This window comes from Carassius gibelio, chromosome B11 (genome assembly GCF_023724105.1).
Source record: "Carassius gibelio isolate Cgi1373 ecotype wild population from Czech Republic chromosome B11, carGib1.2-hapl.c, whole genome shotgun sequence".
In the NCBI taxonomy this organism is placed as follows: Eukaryota; Metazoa; Chordata; class Actinopteri; order Cypriniformes; family Cyprinidae; genus Carassius; species Carassius gibelio.
Genome location: NC_068406.1, coordinates 15,758,210 through 15,778,879, shown reverse-complemented (window position 1 = coordinate 15,778,879; position 20,670 = coordinate 15,758,210). Strand labels below are relative to the sequence as shown.

Below are 20,670 nucleotides of genomic sequence, written 5' to 3'. Positions count from 1 at the left end.
ATCAAGAGCACAGTTCCATTTATTAATAATGCACATTCTGCATTCTAAAATGTTAAATGTTTATTTGGCCTGATTTAAATGTGTAATCATTAGGGTTGGAAACCAAGAATCAATTCTGGCATTTTTTAAGTCAAAACAATAAAAAAACAGCAATGATTTTCATGATATTTGATTCTATTAACAGGTCTTCAATTACCTTATTTTACCAGGAATAATCCACAAATTATCAAAAAGACTCCCAGTCGTGTAAGAAATGAGTCGTGAACTCAAGAGTTATTGGTTTGAATCAGTCTAGTGGCTCTCTGAATGAATCATTTGATTCTTTAAGTCATCACTTTTATCATGTCCTAATCAAGAAAACCACAAACTAGTTTATGAATAGTTGTACTTAAAGCAATGTGTAGTTAAAGACAAATTCAGAATATATATATATATATATATATATATATATATATATATATATATATATATATATATATATATATATATATATATATATATATATATATATATATAATTTTTTTTTTTTTATAAGTTAAAGTACCACCAAATATTCAGAATCAACTGTAGTTCAATTTGAAACAAATTCTTTGATTCCCATCCCTAAGAAATATATATTCCATATGTTTCAAATAATAAAACACTACCATTCAAAAGTTTGGGGTTGGTAATTTTTTTCTCCATTTATTTTAAGTCTCTTATGCTCACCCAGGCTGCATTTACTTAACTTTTTATTGCATTTTAAATTTCCATAAATTTTATTGCAATTTAAATTATCTGTTTTAACATATTTTAAAATGTAATTTACACTACTGGCCAAAATCATTAGAAAAATCGTATTTTCACCAGCTAAAAATGGTTTTAAGTAAAGTCTTTTGCTCTAGTGTGTTAGTAGGAAATATCAGTTTACATTTCCAAACATTCATTTTGCCATTAATTGTAATATGTCTCTTCAAGCATCTTGAAGATGTTGCCACAGTTCTTCTGGATTTAGTCTGTCTCAGTTTGTTCTGTTTCTTCATGTCATTTCAGACAGACTGGATGATGGTGAGATCAGATCTCTGTGTGGAGCACTGGCTGCTGTCAGACTCCATGTGCAAACAAAAATCTGACTGGATTATAACAGTTAATGGCAATAATAATAAATAATTATTATTAATAATAATTTTGGCCACCACTGTATTTTTGTGATGGCAAAGCTGAATTTTCAGCAGCCATTACTCCAGTCTTCACCGTCCTTTCCTTATCCGTCATCCCAATATGTCAATTTGGTGCTCAAGAAGCATTTTGTACTATCATCCATGTTGAAAATGTTTGTGCTGCTTAACATTTGTTTCAGGTCTCTTTGATGAAAAAAATAAAAACATTTATTTTAAATAGCAATCTGTTGTAACATTATACATGCATCCTTGGATTTCTTTCATATTCTTAAAAAAAATAAATCACACTTACCCCAAACTTTTGAGCGGTAGTGTAATATCTACCAAAAGGCAATGCAAATTTAATACCCGAAATAGCATCACATAAAAAGTAAATGATTCCATTTATTTCAGTATTATAAAACAAGGACACAGCACTCAAGCAATGTATCATTACCATCCATCAGCAGTTAATGCATTTATAAAAGAGTGAAGCAGATCCCTGAAAGCCATGCATTACATGCAAAAGCAGAAACAAGCAAGATTGAGTTAGTCAGCCTTTAGCAATGTTAAAGCAAGCATATGGGCTTATCCTGCATTCCAGGATGGGCTGCCAAACAAACTGGCAAACATGATAACCTATACGGACTTAATGGGTGACAATCCAAATCCAGTCTATTAAAGCAACACCTTTGCTAAACTCCCTCATGTTTATTATGCTTATCTGCACACAGATGGGAAACAGTTTCAAGGCATTCCGAAGGGGGTTGCAAGGGAAGAGGTCAAGTGGTGGGAGGTTGGTGAGGAAATGAAGACTTGCACTTTTTGAAGTGCTGAGGCGCAACATTATATTGTTCACTTGCAATGGCCAAGTGAAACATGCCACCAGGAGTCGAATCGAAACCATTAACAAAATAAAAAGACACACACAGCCCATGGTACGTGACTTAGGATATTTGCATTAGTTGAGTCATGCTGACTAAGTTGAACCTTGGAGATGTTATGATATGTGATGTGAGCCAAGGGGCAGAATTCCCCATCATTCCACATAAGCTCCACAGGAACAAGCATCCCATGCATGCAGGGTTGCCTACATAGTCCAAAAACAACAGCACACACATACAGACAGTAGAAACTACTAAGCAAAGAAGCAACCGAAAAGAAAAGATGGTAGACAGACCAGAAAAACAAATTAAGCAAAGTTGCAGTTTCAAAATGCAACATTGTCACATAGAATAGCGGCCTGTTGTAGGTTCTTGTCTCCTATATCACGATACTTACTTCCATATTGCTGTCTAGAGATCCTGCACTGCTGCGGCGCCCCCGCTTGCCTGAGCGAGACATGCAATATGATAGATTAGAGCACGCTCGAACAGTCAGATATATAGAGGCGTGTGTAGAGCATATATATCCTGCCTGCCTACAGGGGCGCTATTGAGACACGAAGCAAGCAGCCGTTGTCCGGAAAGGGAGGAAGGGTAGAGCCAGGTGGGTCAGGAGCTTTTAAAGGGCCAAAGGATGAGGGTATACTGGTCCTAAGATCACTAAGCATAAAGCTACATCTTCAAGATCTTCAAGAGTCTTGAGCAAACGGGTTTGATGACTACAGACTGAAGTCCCTAAACAAGATCATAGCAGCAACTGAACAAAAACAAGCAAAACGATAAAAAAATCTTGATCATTTCTGATGTATGGACAAATACAAATGTGGCAGCCTAGACTGGCAGAATGAAACCTTTGTCAGTCTTTAATAATAAGCACTGAATGATTGAATGTCAATGTTAGGAGAGCTATCAACTGCTATCTGTGTAGTTTCGTCTTGAAGTAATTTTTGCTGAAAATGTACTCAACTCTCAGGCCAGATGAGTTTTTTCTTTCATCTGAACAGATTTAGAGAAACTTAGAATTACATCACTTGCCTACTGATCACATCCTGACAAGTAATCCACATGTCAATCAATTAACATCTAAGCTTTATAAGAAAGTATGCAGTACGTATACGAGTGTGTAAGAAACAAATGAATGATTCAGGCCAAGATATGTACCCAAAAACCATAATAATATTTCTGAGCCCAAAATCATTCCACTTCAAAATTCACCAACATATTTTTTAGAACTGTTTTTACCCATAAACAGTTCTGTGACTATTTCTCTCCTAATTCAGGCAAGACGATATTTTTACTGGAAAAAGCCATTTTATGGTTGGAGGACTTTGTTTCTTACAAACACACAGCTTTTCACTTCACAAGACATTAATTAATGGACTGGAGTCTTGTTTGTTAACTCTTATTACGACGGCACCCGTTCACTGCGGAGTGAGCAAGTGATGTAATGTTACATTTCTCCAAATCTGTTCTGATGAAGAAACAAACTCATCTACATCTTACATAACGAGTCAATTTTCAGCAGATTTTCATTTTTGGGTGAACTGTTTCTCTTATGCGTTAATGAAAAGATTCTGCACACATTTTTCAGTGCTGTTTACACTGCAGAGGATTGCTGGAATAAGATATACATAGCTTTGCCAGACATGTCTCTAGTTCACATGTCGTGACTCCTGCTGTCAGGCTCAGCGGCTGGCTTGGTTGAGTTCGATTCACACTTATGGAGCGTTACTGCACTGTTAAATGTTTGTTCTAACAGAGAAAGCATGTGAGGTCACACTATCCGTTTTTTTCTGTGTAGTGACTGCCATGTTTAGGGCTCAAAACGATGTGCTAGATAGGGTGAGAAGAGCTTGTGAATTGTGTTCGAAGGTTCAATTATAGAGTGGGAAAAAAAAACTAATGTGGAAGATAATATTTGTCAGGATGCATCTAGCTTCATTAGCCATGGCAAAAGACATTCATAATAGGGCTGGGTGGCAGGTTACTATTATTTAGATAATTTTCAGAATTTTATATAATAAATATTATATATATATATATATATATATATATATATATATATATTTATACTATAATACCAACAAAATAAAGTTGACTTTAAGATATACTGTAGATAAATAGATAAATAGAGAGATAGCTTAATGTATAGCTTGATATTTGTGTATTTGCTCAGAATTTGTTTTTTTTTTCTTTATTATTATTATTATTTACATTTCAACAAAGAAGCCATGGAAATATAAAAAAAGTTTTGTTTATAAAAAGGTGTTATTTTAGTATCAGTAGTATACTATTATAATATTTATTAACATTTTGAATTAGCTGTTAATATATTAGCTGTTAATACACATATATACAAGTGATGGGTCCCACTTTTCTGAAATTATTTGGACCTCCCCAGCCCGCCCCGAAAATAAAGTCAAATTTCTTTACCCAACCCCCCGACCCGTGCCGAAATCACGCAAGTTACATTGCTGCACAAACCTTTGTATTGTAACCTTATCAAAGAACCTAATTAAATATGAAAATATATGGAGTTATTTCAAAGTGATTTCAAAGATGGATCTGTAATTTCTTTACAATTTAATAGTATTAGAAATGAATCAGGTGTTTGGACGATTTGTAAATAACATACAATAGTTTAACAGTTTGGTCAAACCCTTCTGAACAATTTATCTAAACAAACAAAAAAGCATATAATTCTTAAAATTTCTGTGGTCTGTTACGGGGCCCGTGGGTTATGAGACGACCCGTGCATCACTTATATTTTCACTCATTTTAGTAATTCAACTTATTTCAGTTAATTGACAAGTCAATTTAGCACCAAAAGCTATTTTTATTAGTTCTGGTTTTAGTTTTAATTAATTACACTGGTCTAGTGACAATAATCAAAGATGATTTTGCATACTGATTTTCAATAGGCAAGTACCTCAAAACTAGTCTAATGGCAAGGACTTTAGGAAACCTAACAGTCAAATAAAAGCACATTAAACAAATTAAATTCATCTTGAATTGGCAATAAAATCCTTGAATATGTTACACAACACCCAGCTCTAATTGCTAGATAATTGAGGCTACACAATGGACAAACACCAGTTTAGAAGCAAGCATTCAGCGCTCTACTTTGGCAAGAGGCGAAGTATTGTTTGGACAAGACTGCAAAACATAATCAATGTTTGTGACAGATAAAGCCAGAAACACATGACATGTCTTATGTGGGTCTGCACACTCACCTGCATCTGAAAGGTCACGTAAGGAGCTGCTGAGGGCACTTCTCTTGAGGCCTTCACCCATGGCGTAACTGTCATCCAGGCTGGTGCGGCTCAGATTGCCATTTCCTGTTTCTTTCTTCAGCCCTGAGCTCTGGGAAATGCTGGGACGTACCACACCTTTCTGCTTCTCCAGTTCGGCTGCATAAAACGACAACGTCAACTTCAAAGATCATGTCATTTCACACACATTTCATTGCTTTTAGGCACTATAAACAGGAGCAACTTACACTCTATTCTGTATTTCTCCATTTCCTGGACCTCTGCGATGGACTCCCGCAGGTCATCTGTGAACTTCTTGCGGTCTTGCGGGTTGGGGGCGTTGAAGTTAATGAGAACCTTGATGTCTGCGCCTGGAAGAGCTGAAGTGAGACGCACTCCATTGGGGTAATCTGAAAAGCAGCAGCGGGAGAGAAACATTTACAGACTGGCGGATCATGACAGCACTCAGACATGCCCTTTTCAGAGGGACGCACGGATCGATATTCTCACATTACGCAATCGCATATGACAGATATTTTAATCTTTTTGTGAGAAAATGCATCGTAATACACAATACATTGAGAATTCGTTTGTTTTCAATCAACAGCAGAAGTGTTTTATGACCTTTAACACCAGTTTCATGTTATCCTGCAAAGCGAAAAGCCTGGTTTTTACTCGACACACAAGAACAAAAGTGAAATCAAACTGTATGAACAAGGTAAAACAGTCCAGAAAAGGGCAATATGGGGTCAGAAGTGCTTTGCACCTTCATTGAGGGCACTTACACTGGTTTTCAAACAGAAGCACCTGCATCCCGTATAGAGAAAAGGACTGCCTGAAACTGTACGTCACCGAATTCTTCTTCTTCTGGAAAATCTTAGTGACCTGAAATGAAGGAATGTCACATTAGGACCCCATCTGTTCCTAATTATCCTTGGCTCTATTCTTTGAGTCTTTGGAAAAGCTGAGTAACACTTTCTGATCACATGATGTACACAATTGGTGAACTAGAATTGGACTAAATGTGTTTTGCTGAATGTACAGTAACACAACCATAACAACAAAACATAACAAAAAAAGTTATGATGTAAGACTGTTCAACCTCATTTTTTGCCGTGTCTGGAGTTGCATCATGGGCTATGATGTGTGTGCTTACTTACCACTAAAAGGTCATTGAATAGGAAGATTTCTCTCTGGTGGAGACCCAGTTTCTGAGGTTTGTTAGGGTCTGGCACTTCGAACAGCCTGCAGTAACATACCAGCCTGCGATGTGGTAGAGACAGCACCTGTGTATGGGACACAAATATTGATTTATTGAATTATTGAGAAAGGAAAATACCACACTAGTATACAACTTACTATTGCTGCTGTATATAGCATGTTAAATCTACAGAGTACGTCTATTTGCTGTAGTCAAAATAAGCAGAGAACTTCAGTGTACTACAGAGCTTACTGCATGAAATACTGTATCCCATGCTCGACTTGCCATTACGGTGGAATGGTGGAACTGGTAATTTACATTTAAATGCATTTAAATGACCAGTTTAAACATTTAGAGTCTTTGTTTTTTGATCAAAATGCAGTGCAGTATTCAGAAACTAACATAAAATAGGTTTAATTATTATTTTTTATACATTTTATATACACACACACACACACACAACATATTAGATCAAACTTGGAAAAAACTGACCAGAAAGAATGCAGAAAACACTCAATTAAAATAAATTATTTTGAAATTTTGTGATTGTATTACTGTTTTGTAACCATGGTTCTCTGGCTTATATTGTTTAATGACAGTAAGAGGATTAAGAACAGTAAAACATTATACTTACACATCCAAGGCCATGGTGCAAAGACCCGATCTGAAAAATGAAAAAAATGAGACCGATGAGTAAGGATCATGGCGAGAGGACTGACGGAGACTTGAAGGTCAGAGAGTGGTCTCTCTCTCTCTCTCTCTCGTTAAGACCCCCCTCACTCTACCTGTCAGATGTTAGCAGTGCTGTATGAATGCGGTGAGAAGGGAAGTTAATGAGAAGCCAAACTGCTGCTGCTGCTTGAAACTGTGACAGGAAGTCTCTGCCCATTTTCAGGAATCTAATTACAGCACCCGGGATGCAGCGTCTGCAGGCAGGGGTCTCGGGCACAGCAGCCTTCTATCTGAGCTCCACAGGAGATCTCCATTATGTCCTCTCCAAAGATGCGTGGAAGATACACCAGGGAGAAGGTTTTCCTGGCAATCAAGCCATGTGTGCAGTTTCCATTAAAGCTTAAATGTTAATTATTTCAGCTCTGAAAACCCACAGTGCTTCCAAATTCAACTGTGTGACAGGCACTCGATGGGGTGAAGATGATGCAAGTTCATTATGGAAACAGCTTCAGTTAGTTTAGCCTTGGGAAAGACCAACTCTGCTGGAAGGCTTGATGTATATTGTACTGATCTTATCAGAAGATAATGGACTGCCCTTTTTTTTTTTTTTTTTTTATTCCAGAGGGACACATTAAATTATTCAAAAGTGACAGTGAAAACCTGAAGAAAGTGCTGTTCTTTTAATTTAATCTTTTTATCAAAGAATCCTGAAAAAAGTATCAGTTTCCACAAAATTACTAACCAACACTGTTTTCAACACTGACAATAAGAAATGCGTATAATCAGCACATTAGAATGATTTCTAGCGATCATGTTAAAGTCTAAAGATTGGAGTAATGACTGCTGAAAATTAAGCTTTGCCATCACAGGAATAAATATATTTACGTATATATACATATAAATACATTTATATATTTTATATAAAAAATATTGTCAAATAGTTTTAAATTGTAATAATATTTCACAATAATACTTTTTTTTTTACAGTACATATAAGCATAAGAGACTGGGGGGGGGGTGTAAAATATGTTTAAAAAATACACTATCAAGGTAAGCTAAGACAAAGGTTGAGAAACTATATTTCAGCTAAATATCACGCTTAAATATCATGTCTTTTTTTTTTTTTTTATAATGATGGGGTGCCTTCTCCGTTTCTCCTCAACCACAAAGTGATCATTATGCTGAAAAAAAAGGGAAGACCCCATTCGACAGAATATAATAAAATATTTTATACACAAACTGTAAAATCTTTTTAAAGGATGTTTATACATTTTAATTTGTGTCATATTAAACATATACTATATGCCTCTTCCATTGAATAATATTATAGCTGTAACTTGCTAAACTGCATGATGCGGTGGTTGAGTTCAGAGCAGGTGAACTGTCAGTAGATTTAATCTTTAGGTAACTCTGAAGGCCTCTGTGGAGAAGCAAATCCCATTTATCATTGCAGAGCATCACGCAGCACTCGCCACATGACTTACATACACCACAGTCAGACACCGTGAAGGTCTCAAGATAGGTATTAGTGAAGATCTTCTAAGAGTTTCAATGTCATGTGTCTCTTGAGGATTTAAAGTGTTTGTAAATGGTTCCTGACAGAACAATAAAACCTATAGATCTACACTGCAAAGAGGGGTGAAAGCCTACAAACACACCATAGGTGAGAGAAGGAACACGTTTAACCAATGTCCTCGGATCATTTCACACCAATGGACCATGACTGGAATCAATAAAAGTGTCATTTCTAGAACCGGGGTCAATGTAAGTTCACAACATGACAGATAGAGATTGTGGAAGACAAAAGAGATGATGACACTCACCGGCTTCTTGCCAACGATGAGTTTCTCCACCTTCTGTACCTGGGAGACGTGGTCTTCATTCGTTTTAAGCTCTCGTTTCCGGATTCGTTCATAGATGCCCACCAACATCTCTCTTGGGATGTCCTCTCCATCATCCACCCCTGTGCACAGGAAGCAAATAAACAAAACAAAAGAAAAAAACCATGAATAATTAGGGCATGCAAACTATTTACGGAAATTCTAGGAGAGAATTCAAAATGTAGGTTAAGCACATCTGAATTACGATGTGACTATATTTACATATTGAAGTTAAAGGTGAATCTCTGTTTGCTTTGCACCAATTTTTATTCAAGGTTATGACCAGAAAGATGTCATTGCTATCCCAAAGAGGCAATTAATCAGTCTGGAGCACATGCATTACGTTTAATTAGAGCAAATTTGTGTATTATTTTTTTAGTATGACAAAAACCTCTGAATGATTTTGAAGGGGAAAACTGTGAATTTGAATCTCACCGCGAAGGTTCTTTACAAAGTCCTCCAGTTTCATCTTCCTCTCTGGCTTCACGTTTGGGCTGTACATGTCCGTGTTGAGAAGTATGATGGCAAACGCCAGGATGAAGATGGTATCTGGGTTCCTAAACTGACGCACCACCCCAGGGTTGCAGATGCAGTAGCGCTGACTGAATGGAAATAAAAACAACAACAAATGAACAAAGTGAACAAATGAATATGAGACTGTACTTTCACAAAATCAATAGCTGCTCTGGTGAGTAATTGGTTCTAGATGCACTAGCATGACAGAGAATGGTAAAAGTGCTACCCTGTTAAAGGACGGTGTTCTTTTAGATAACACTTTAATGGATTTTAAACAGTTCATTTGGAAACTGTGTCTGCCTCAAAGGGTTTAGCTATAACAATATTTTTTGAAGGTCTAAAAGTAGCGAGCAGGCAACCGTTGGAGTTATCTTCACATGCGTTGTAAGCTGCTGTGATCGCTCAAATGACAGACAGTCCTTGAGCAGCCGATCGAATAATGTTATCTGTGGGCTAAAGGAGCGTTTTATGTTTTTGTGTTGGTAAAATCTAATGAAGGCCAAGAAAGCAAACTATCTTAGAGAATTTCTTGCTTCTTACTGGATATAAACAAGGTTTAATGGAAATTGCTAATTGATCCATTCTCATTGTCTCTGTGTCAAGCTTCTCTTAAAAGGACAGTTCACAGAACAATGAAAATTACATGTATGTTATTTATTTACCCTTATGTTAGTCCAAACCCATACAACTGGTCGATTTTAAAGTGAATATCCTGACCAAAAAAAAAAAAAGTTGTGTATATATGCCGATATTTTTGGCCATGACTGTATATCATAAAAATGGTTCATATGACTTGAGGGCTATATTTCAAGTTTTCTGAAGTAATATTGTAGTTTGGTAGAGGAACAGACCATGCACTAAAAAAACTTGATCATTTTGGTATGTTCATAGAAAATAATATTTTGATTATGAATCACTGGATAATAAGTCTAAATGACTCATTCATGAATCAGATGGATGTAATGATACCATTTTTAAAACAAGTGAAAGTTTCATTTTTGTGTGACCTGCTCCTTTAAGGATGCTTTTTTCAAGAATCAATTGAAATGTTTTTCACCTGAAGGCTTCAATGAGTCGCTCCACTTTTTGTGCCTCTCCCTGCACCCGGATATGTGCCTGGAATTTTCTCAAGGCCTCATCCAGCTCCATTCCAGAGAAATCCATCTCATCTACCACACAGCTGGAAAAAGATAATGAACCAAGTCAAAGGACCGCTACATTCTTTCCAGCACTGTAGTATAGCCAGGATTGTGTATTCCTTATTAGTTTGGAAGTCTTCTGGGAAAAAATTGCATTCTGTTCCATGAATTTGATTAAATTTTCATAGCACACATGAAAATATTTTAAACTGAGAGTGGTCACTGCTTTTAGACAAAGGAAAAAGCTAGACAAATTTAGTCTTTCCGATAAAAGGAAGTTCTAGCGGTCTCTAAATCACAATCATGGGGCATACAAAGCAATCTCAGGGAGATTTTGCTCCAGGGGTACTCAGAGTGCATTTTATCTCACATGTCAAGATTAACTGATTTCAAGGAAGTGCCTTCAAAAAGCAATGTCAAACCAAGCTGAACACAGACTGCTTGGCCTTATCTGCCCCCATTATCTTGACTGTTACTGTCAGACTGAAAAAGAAGGATGAGTGAACTCAAGAAAGAGTGAGAATGAGTTGATTCACGTCACCTCGGAAAAGTGTTTCATGAACCCAGACACCTGGCTGGAATAATCGTTTGTCATATGCAGACTAATTTCAAGAGGTCACTAACAATTACAGTAAATACTTGTGGTTACAACAAAAACGAACCAGTTTCAATTGTTCTGCAATAGAATTAATAATTTCCATCTTTGATCCTCAATGCGCTCGATTTAAAAAGAGGACACTAAATGGATGTGGGTACAATTGTAAAGAACCAGTTTCTAAAACAATAGACTACGAATTTGATCTTACATGCACTCAAAGCCAAATGAGCTTGAAAGGCTTAGACGTGGTGGTCAGTTTGTCTCAGGAAGGAAAACAAAAATTCATAAAGGCTCCAGTGATACTGGCTTGATGTAATTTACCAAGTTAATTCTGCTGTGGTGAGGACAGTGAAGGATAGCGAAAAGCATAATCACAGAGGAGCATCCTAAAATGAAGGATTACGATGGAATTCCAGTTGTTGTTGTTGTTTTGTTTTTTTTAGAGAATTTGCGTTTATTTTTTTGTAAATGTATGTTAAATATGGTTTGCTTGGAGCTTGGATTGATTAAACTGAAAAATTATTTTTTAAAAATTTGCAGCATCCGAAGCATCTACCAGTAAATTATTTAAAATTAATCAAAATTGTTTCATTATTCCTAGAATAATATACTTCTACCTGTCCTGGATTAATGAGCAGAGACAACTACTTGTTAATACACAAACGCACACACGGTTGTGTGTTCACGGTTTGTGTGTGTTCACTGCTGTGTGTGTGCACTTTGGATGGGTTAAATGTGTCACGTCACGTCACTTTCACTCTTGTCACTTTAAATTTGTTGAACTTACTCAAGAACATCTCTGTTAAACTGTTTCTGCCTGTTGCCCAGGAACTCGCCAATCATCTGTCGACTCAGACCTTTTCTCTGTAACAGGAAATGGGCAACTCCCACAGGTGTGTCTGGGACAAATCCTCTCTCAATCAGGTATTGGATGCCTTTTTCAGGTTTCCTAGAGACAATAAAAGAAGATCAAGAGTCTGAACAGTGCCTGCACTGCTCCCAAAGTGTGACTAACCAGCTCTCAGATCAAGTATGTTCTTGGGACTGGGCCGTTACCATACAAGATTAAAAGGAACTTAATGGCCCAGTGTAAAGACAGGCAAATCAACAATCATCCAAGATTAGAGGTACCCACTCTAAACAAGGCTTTAAATGAACAAACACATTCTAAGGCACACACAAAACATTCACAGCCCCGGCAGCAAGCAAGCACTTTAATCCATTCAATAAGAAATTAAATCTAATTTGAAATACCTCATGATTGCAAAATAAAGGATCAAACATAATCCATACATTGTTGTAAGGAGATAAAAAAAATACAAACCCTGTTTGTCTCAAGTACACATCGTTAGATGGTAAACTCTGGTTATGAGGGCAGTGTGTTTTCCTTGATCAACAGCCCAACTAAACTAATAGTGTTCTCTTCACGGTTCTAATTGCTTGATCGCTAATCAAATTTAGAGCGCTGAGTGGCAATCAAACAGCACCACATGCATGCACACAGACACGTACTGAATAAATAAATGAGCCAAAATTATAATGACTGTCTGGAAAAGGAAAACACACGTCTAATGCGCTTTGTGTACTTGGCTTAGATGATAATTGAAAAAACATTTGCTCCCAGCATTGTTCGTGTACTAAGATCTTTCAGTTATTAACACAGCTCTGATTGGTGCTAATGAAAATCATTATTCAATGCAATCCGAAACATGACACTGTGATTGTGAGCAGCGTGGGAATGAGAAGCAAAGTAGCATCATATTTGCCTGGATTGAGGTGTGTTCCTGTAGTTCAAATAGTTGATCATGATGCTAGCAATGCCAAGGCTGTAGGTTTGGATTGCTTAAATGCAAGTCACTTTTGATAAATAGATCGGCTGGTTATATTAATATAAAAAGCATAATGGAATTGCATGCTGGCAACATGGGCATATATGTTCATTGAATTGTGACCTGTGATTAAGCTATGCTTTTTGCTGCTTCGCTACGCTACTGACAATGGGCAATAGACCCACTTTGTTGGTGAAATTTAGCTTAAGTTTCACTAATACGCCCTTAAAGTAACAGTGTGCAAACTTTTCTAGAAGCAGAAAATTAAAAAAACCAGAATGGATTTGTAGTGGATGCTTCACTCTACTCACATTCTCTTTTCCCATCTAGCTTTCTACAACCAAAAGCATGCATTCACATTTCACCTACTTGTTAAAAAGGTTCAGGCCAATACGATAGTGCCTCTTGCGGATGATATCATTGCTGAACGCGGGTGAGTCCCAACTGTTGCGTGTCTCTTTATGATACGTCTGCTTGCTGAGAGTCTGCTCTCGAAGACTATCCCTGGATGAGGACTCCGAACTGCAGTTGATGGTATCATTGGAATTGGAAGTGCTATTGATGCTGTCGTTATCGCCATCGGAGAAGTCAGACTCGGATTTGCTCTGTCGGTTGGCAGTGCCGTTGATTGCCAGGTGGCTCTCCAGTTGCCTTGGCCGATGCCTTGGAGCGTCGTCATCTCTTGCCGGTCCCCTTGGTGGTAGCGCATGAGAGGGAATGTGTTTTGGGCTGCCCTGCTGACTAGCGATGCCCCGTTCATAAGCGTTCTGCCTCTTGAGTGAGCTTCGGTCAGAACGGTCGCTCAGCTCAACCGAGCTATCGCTGGGAGGTTCAATTGTAAGCAAGGGAAGGTGGTCTATCCTCAGTCTCTGCTCTTGACACTCTAGAGATGGGGTGCTTCGGCAGCTAGTGTCCGTGTCGCCCTTTTCCTCCTTATGAGCTAGAGACCAGTAGTCCTGTGAGTTCAAAGAACGTAGTCGGAGGTCTGATTCTGTGCTAGAAGGTCTGTCAACTGATTGTGATAAAGGAAGTGGAGGGGAGAGCTCTTCCTCATCTATATAAAGTGTCACATCACTATAGGAAGCTGTCATCTCATCTCGTTTACGGTGGTCACTACTGTGAGAAGGCTTGACCTTGTAGGTTACCTCTTGTTCTATGTCTGGATGACCTCTGGCTGGCTCTGGCTGTCCCTCATCTCCATGTAGGCTGCGACAGTTCAGAGCATCATCTATAGACTCTGCCAATGACTTCACTTGTCGAGAGAAAACATCCTCCAGCTCTGTAATGGCATCCGAGAAATCGCTCTGGACTGCAGGAGACTTCATGTTGGCGGGGACCATCTCCCCACGCTCCGATTGCACCAATGCTCCTAGTTTAGAACCATCGTCTGTAAGAGACACCTGCTTCCCCTCAAAATATGAACTGTGGACTTTTTCAGGTCCTTCAAAAGAAAACTGCATTCTCATATTGGACAAAACTATGCGTCTGGACATGCGGTTCTCCGACATAGAACTCCTGAGGCGCTCAAAGTTCTTGTTCATCTGATATTGGCGGAAGGCAGTCTGGATTGTTCGCGCAGCATGTCGGGTTATAAAGCGCCCTCCATACTTGCGCTCCAGCATCTCCACCTTTGGAAACACAAAAAGATTATGCACCACTTTTAGTCAGAGTATCAAAACCCAAACATGCGAAACATGTCCCTTCTTTCATAGTCTGACATAATTTTTTGTTGGCAAGGATATTATTTGGTTCGGATATAACTTTTTTTTGTTGACAATATTTGGTTCGCCCTCCCATGATATAATATAACTTGACCAAACCACAAGCCAAAACTGGTAAGCCACAGAAATAAAAGAAACAAATAAAAGCCACACATGGAACTAACTATTAAAGCTTGGGTATCTTGGGTATAAAACCATTTCATCCCTTATTAAGGCATCATGGACTGAAGTACGCCTTTAGTTTGGTATCTAAAAAAAGCAGTTGTTACCCACTACCATGCGAAAGTCGGCTCAAGAACTTTTTTTGCCTGAAGAATGGGCAGAACTAATCACATTTCTCAGCTCTGTGAGACCTCACAGAGATGGTGGGCAGCATGCCTCTGGACAGTACCACAACATCATCACTCTGAATACGAATCACTCTCTCAGCATGCACCGAGTTATGATTCTCATCTCCTAGATCCTAAAAGGTTCTCATTGATCTCATATCAGCCTTTGGGTATATTAAATTACTTCATATGAAAGACATGCAGTCACCACAAGCAACTTTAAGGAATTAATGTTCACCCAACTACAATAAACTAGATTTATTTACACAGTCCCTTGAGGGGAAGTACATCAAGTGTAAGATGAAGCCACTGAACCTCAATCACAATCCCTCTGCACCAAAAAGGCGCATCGCATTATGAATACAAATAGCTGGTGAAGAATTTATTGTTTCTTGGTAGCATTCCAGTTAAAGATCATGAAGAACTCTACCTGTTTGTCTTGGAGGTCAGTTGAGAGCTCATAACTCTCAGAGAGTGATCGTGAGCGTTTGATAGCCTCCTCCTCTGCCTGTTTGCGAAGGATCGATTGGGAATGCTGGAGTTTGGGTCGCCGTGGGCGCTGCCGTATGTCGTGAGCATACAGTGGTGGGCCGTCGAAGTGCTCGCCACTGATGATGGCACTGCGGCTCACCGGCCCTCGTAAATAACCGCCACTGTTCTCTAGAGAGGGGCCCGCCTCACCACCCGGAGCCTCACCTTCCACACTGTACAGGGAAAAAGAAAGAAATTGTAAGTTGATTGAGTGGGTTAGAATAGAGAAAAAACTGTTTATTTCATACTGATGAATGACTGAGGCATACCAATAGGGATTCGGTTTTGATTCAATGAGTCAGTTGTTCAAGAATCAGACTACAATGGTTGCATGATATGTTTTAGATTCACAATTTTTTTTTTAAACTGTTCTGGTTATGTCATTATTTCATATTCAATACAAACAGCAAACTCAGATTCACAACTCTGTTATGACAAAAGATAAGATTCAGAACAAATCTACAGACCAACACTCTTTACAGAACATACACCTCCTTGTTTTTCCAGACACAAAGTTCCTTGTAAATCCCAATATCCACTCCCACAAGTTTACACATAAGATTATGAGTTGAACATTGACAGTGGTGTGAAGGTATAAAAGCAAACCACTATGTATATAGCAAAGCAGAGTGGTACATAGTGCATCTCACAGGCAAAACAATACACAGGCAAAAATACAGCCTAAATGGAATGATCAACACTTAGTTCCTGCAGACAAAAGTCACTTTCAGTTGGTTACGTTTGCATTTATTCAGTACTTATTCAGTGGTGTAATCTGTTGATGTGCTTTTTTTTTTAATAACATACAGCTTCCATAGTATGTGCTTCAGCTCCTAACTCCTCCAGTACTGAATACCAAGATAAAAAATCCTAGTAGTCTACTGTCAGCTTTCACATACATCATGCTTACATTCCAAATGACACACTCTGGGCCATAGCTTTGAGAATCAACAGCATAACTCCTACCTGTCAACACCTAAGCAGAGGTATACCTGCTGTGGAAAATGACTTTTTGTTACTTGAGGCGATAAGGAAAAAGAGAACTGTGACACATTTGTAAACAGACAAACAATCACACACACTTCAGACACATCTAATGTGATTCCATGGAAAGGTCAAAGTAGGTAATGAGGGTTATTTGATTTCAATGCATATCAGTTACACCAGTGAAAGAGAGATGACAGATATAGGTGCCTCTGATGTTAGAAACAGTCTTATCATCGTCGATCTCAACACCAGTGACAAAACTCACATGGATGGGTCTCTCACATGGATTAAGTGCTCTTCTTTTAATTAAATGAATTAGTGTGCAGTAGAGCGCTCAGTATTACAGAGATGAGAACACTGACAGTCAGACTGATTGAATTTGTTCATCTTGTATAGGGGAAGGCGGCAGAGGAGAGGATGTATGGAAGTTGGGGCACTGTTTGCAGGTGTTTCCAATTTTGGATAAGACAATACGAGAGCCTGGTGTAGATTGACTTCAACAAGCAATATCCTCAAGTGGACAGGCTCTATTGAGCCGAGACACCCTTATACACCGCTTCAGCTAGTGCTGTGATCATCGAAAGACATACAGAGGATGTGCCGGAGAGATGTATAGAGACTGTTCTCACACTTCCTGTCAGGTCTGTATTCACTTGCTGCTTCTGTAAAAATGCTTCGAAATACAGATTCAAGAGGGAGGTCAACACGAAGAAACCGACATAAACATGTTTCCTCAGTCACAGGTCAAGGTTGTTGAATCGATTCTTGTGTGAGACAACAAGAAGTCTCCAGCATACAGTCCAGACGGCTGGCTTGTTTTTTTATATTTATTTATTGGTTTTGGTTCTTTAACAGTTGATTTACTAATACCTGTAAAGAATAATTATTTGTATTAAAGACTAAGTCAATTTTATGCTGTAGCTTCAGTTGCACAAGGTTCCCAACCATAGTTCTGTCTGTTTTATAATGCAGAGCACATTGAGGTGTCTCTGAGTGCCAGTGCTCCTTCCAGACATGACCCAGAGTCATGAACACACATAAAGCCCACCTGCTGCTCCGAAGGACAGAGCTAATGAGAGGGCAAGATGGGTAAAGTAGAAGGTTCTATATAGATTTAAAGGTTAATGCAATGGCCTTGTTTCACGCATTCCTACATGCACACATAAACATTCCTGATCTGCCCACAGTGTTTGGTAAAATAAAGGAAGATAAACATGTCTCGTTACATGTGATTGTACATTACATGAAAACACAATGCAAGGTAATTCAGATGATGAATTTGGCAGCTAATTTCCCCACATCTCTGCACCGAGGCCACCCAGCTCCAATGACTTTCGGTGTCTGTCGCCTGATGTCTCCTGAAAGAGCTCTCAGCGGGCTTTGAAGGATGGCAGCAAATACAATTTTCATTTTGTTTGGTTGCCTTCTCATCTCTCCGAGGAGAGCCGGGGTATTTTCAAAGCCTGACTCCCCCTAAACTGTGATAGATGATGCTGTCTGAAAAAGTCGCAATTAATGGGAACACAAGCGATATAAAGTCCTGTGAGGATGCAGGATGACAGGTCTGTGAATAGATTCAATGAAAAGTATAAGAAAATAAATACTTGGAAGTGTTAAGAGATCATCACAGTGATGGTGTGAGGGAAAAAAACGAACACCTTTCTGAAATGGAGGACATCTTTTCATCTCCGAGCAACACAATGGGCTAAATGTTCAAGGTTGAGATAAAGTGAAGTTACATGGCGGGATAAAGCTGAATAAATGGGAATGGGAAATGGGAAATTTTTCTGCCTTGTGTTATTTTTTTAAGACCGTGAACACTATAGCAAATCGAATTTAATGAGGAAGAAAGCCTGCTTTAATTGAGCCGAGGACTGCGCTCTCAAATCTATAAGCTGATGCTCAAAACACTAATTAGAAATGGTTTCATTGTTAAAATGAGACACAGATTAGCTTCCAACTCTGTCAAGTTTTAACTGTCTTTCTTGCTTCATTCTCAAAACTTCTTGCTAGAAAACAAACCGACCACTAGTGGCACCAATATGCATTTTGAAAATTTAAAGTGATAGTTCACCCAAACGAAAAAAGGTGATTTAATAACTTTCATTTTTGGCTTAACTATCACTTTTTTTTTTTACACCCAAATGTGGTTTACAGCATATAAATGTCGATTTTATCCAACCAAGTGAAGTGTGGAAACAGCTGAGGCTCAAGCCAGCTGGCCAAGTTCTAGATTTTCCAGAGGGCCTCATTAGACAGCAAGATGAGGTGTCTTTAAAGGACCAGTTTGGGCTTCAGTCAAGTCCAGCTTAGAGAGATGTGGGAAGTTCTGACAAGGGTAAGAGAACACAAGTGCTAACAAGATCTGACAGAAGATGAAACGCACCGTCTCTTGCTCTTCACTTTGGAGTTCACCTAAATGATCCCCCCGGAAGAAGGCCTCTATCTTATAGTGCTAAATGACTTGTTTGAATCTCAAAGCCAAGAATCTATTGTCTTACAACATGCTGATATAAAGAGGAACTAATCACTGGTAATTTCAATCATCTAAAATTCCCATGAGTTAAAGTACAACTGGTTGAACTGCATTTTATTTACATTTCATTCCACTGAAGAGTCAACAATTACGCTTTTTTCCCTTCCTTTATAGGCAGCAATTTCTGCTGAGCTTATTTAACCTCATACTTCATCTAATTGACTGTGAAGCTGAGGTGCAGATGCTGAGTCTAACAAGGTAAAATAATAAGCTCATTTACATTTCACGAACTAAACCACATTTCATTTGAACTCTCGGGTGCTGATCACACTAAACCAGAAAATGTCCTTAAACAGCTCAGAACAAGAAACTGATCTAAAAGACTTATTTTGCAAAATATAATACTAGTCTATAATAGGCTTTATATTTAATATAATGATAATAGTCTTTTATGCTTACCAAGGCTGCATTTATTTAAACAACAAGACAGTAAAACCAGTAATATTGTGAAATATTCCTACAAAATGAAAATAATATATTTTACATTTTAATGTAAATTATTCCTGTGATGCAAAGCCAGCATTCATTACTCCAATCTTCAGTATCACATGATCCATCACAAAACATTCTAATCTGACTGCTCAAGAAACATTTCTTCATTTATAGAAAAACTCTAACTGAACTCAAACAACCTTAGGCTCTCAGGCTTTGAGGAGGCAGAAGAAGCTGTCAAAATTACAGATGGGGTGTTTCCACTGAATAACGCACATATATACATTTCTCTGTCATTGATCGGTATTTGTGCAGCTATATATGCATATAATGTTCTAGTGTAGATTAAGACACTTACATGACATGTTTAGTGCTTTAAATCCAGGTTTGAGAGCATTAAAGGACCAGTCAAGCTAAATTCACAAGCGTGGCACGTTGCATGAATGCAGCCCTGTTGATGACTGGCAAATGCTCCAGCATTTCGCATAAAGCATTCATTGTTCAAACAAAGCTTGTTTTACTAACATCACCAAGCTTATTCTGGTATTGCATCAATTTCAATGGGGCTGATCTACTAATAGCTATACATATACCTCTCTATTTGTTATGAATCATAAAATCAAATCGTTTTGTTGGCAGTGCCACTATAGTATGACACCTTCCCATGAGCAAGTTAAAAAAATATACAGCCGAAAAACTAACACTCACACAAATACTTCATTCATTACCAATAAAATCATGCATAATGATTGATGCAGAGACCTCACTAAACAGCTATTACTGTTATATAATACAATCCGCATTTACAATCAGGGATGGATCAATATAAAAATAAAAACACAGAGAAGAAAATTCTGGAATGGCATTAAAGCAGATTTTCACAGAAATGACATGGATATAAGCGCGTCTATCCGGCACAAGATCAACTGAAACATCACTCAACCATACAACTAGAAGCAGACGTGCACTCAAGAGCAACAATGGAGGGGTTTGCGCAAGAGAGGAAGATCCCCCATAATTCAAAG

At 38.2% G+C, this 20,670-nt stretch overlaps 2 protein-coding genes across 10 annotated transcripts in view; both read right to left on the bottom strand.

The window, feature by feature from the left end:
• Nucleotides 1-20,670, bottom strand: part of LOC127968178 (CMP-N-acetylneuraminate-beta-galactosamide-alpha-2,3-sialyltransferase 2) — a 310,280-nt gene that overhangs the window by 69,728 nt on the left and 219,882 nt on the right. The window lies entirely within an intron of this gene.
• The window catches only part of iqsec1b (IQ motif and Sec7 domain ArfGEF 1b), a 166,382-nt gene that overhangs the window by 3,832 nt on the left and 141,880 nt on the right, over nt 1-20,670 (bottom strand). For 7 of the 9 annotated variants that reach the window (XM_052569159.1, XM_052569160.1, XM_052569163.1 and 4 more), the window contains 12 exons: nt 15,590-15,863; nt 13,479-14,737; nt 12,068-12,229; nt 10,601-10,723; nt 9,463-9,629; nt 8,971-9,110; nt 7,110-7,139; nt 6,435-6,560; nt 6,060-6,159; nt 5,523-5,684; nt 5,257-5,433; nt 2,421-2,470 (listed from right to left, as the gene is read on the bottom strand). In XM_052569159.1, the coding sequence (XP_052425119.1) occupies nt 2,421-2,470; nt 5,257-5,433; nt 5,523-5,684; nt 6,060-6,159; nt 6,435-6,560; nt 7,110-7,139; nt 8,971-9,110; nt 9,463-9,629; nt 10,601-10,723; nt 12,068-12,229; nt 13,479-14,737; nt 15,590-15,863 (2,770 nt within the window). The remainder of the gene's footprint in view (nt 1-2,420; nt 2,471-5,256; nt 5,434-5,522; nt 5,685-6,059; nt 6,160-6,434; nt 6,561-7,109; nt 7,140-8,970; nt 9,111-9,462; nt 9,630-10,600; nt 10,724-12,067; nt 12,230-13,478; nt 14,738-15,589; nt 15,864-20,670) is intronic. The other 2 variants (XM_052569165.1, XM_052569164.1) reach the window with 1 other exon arrangement.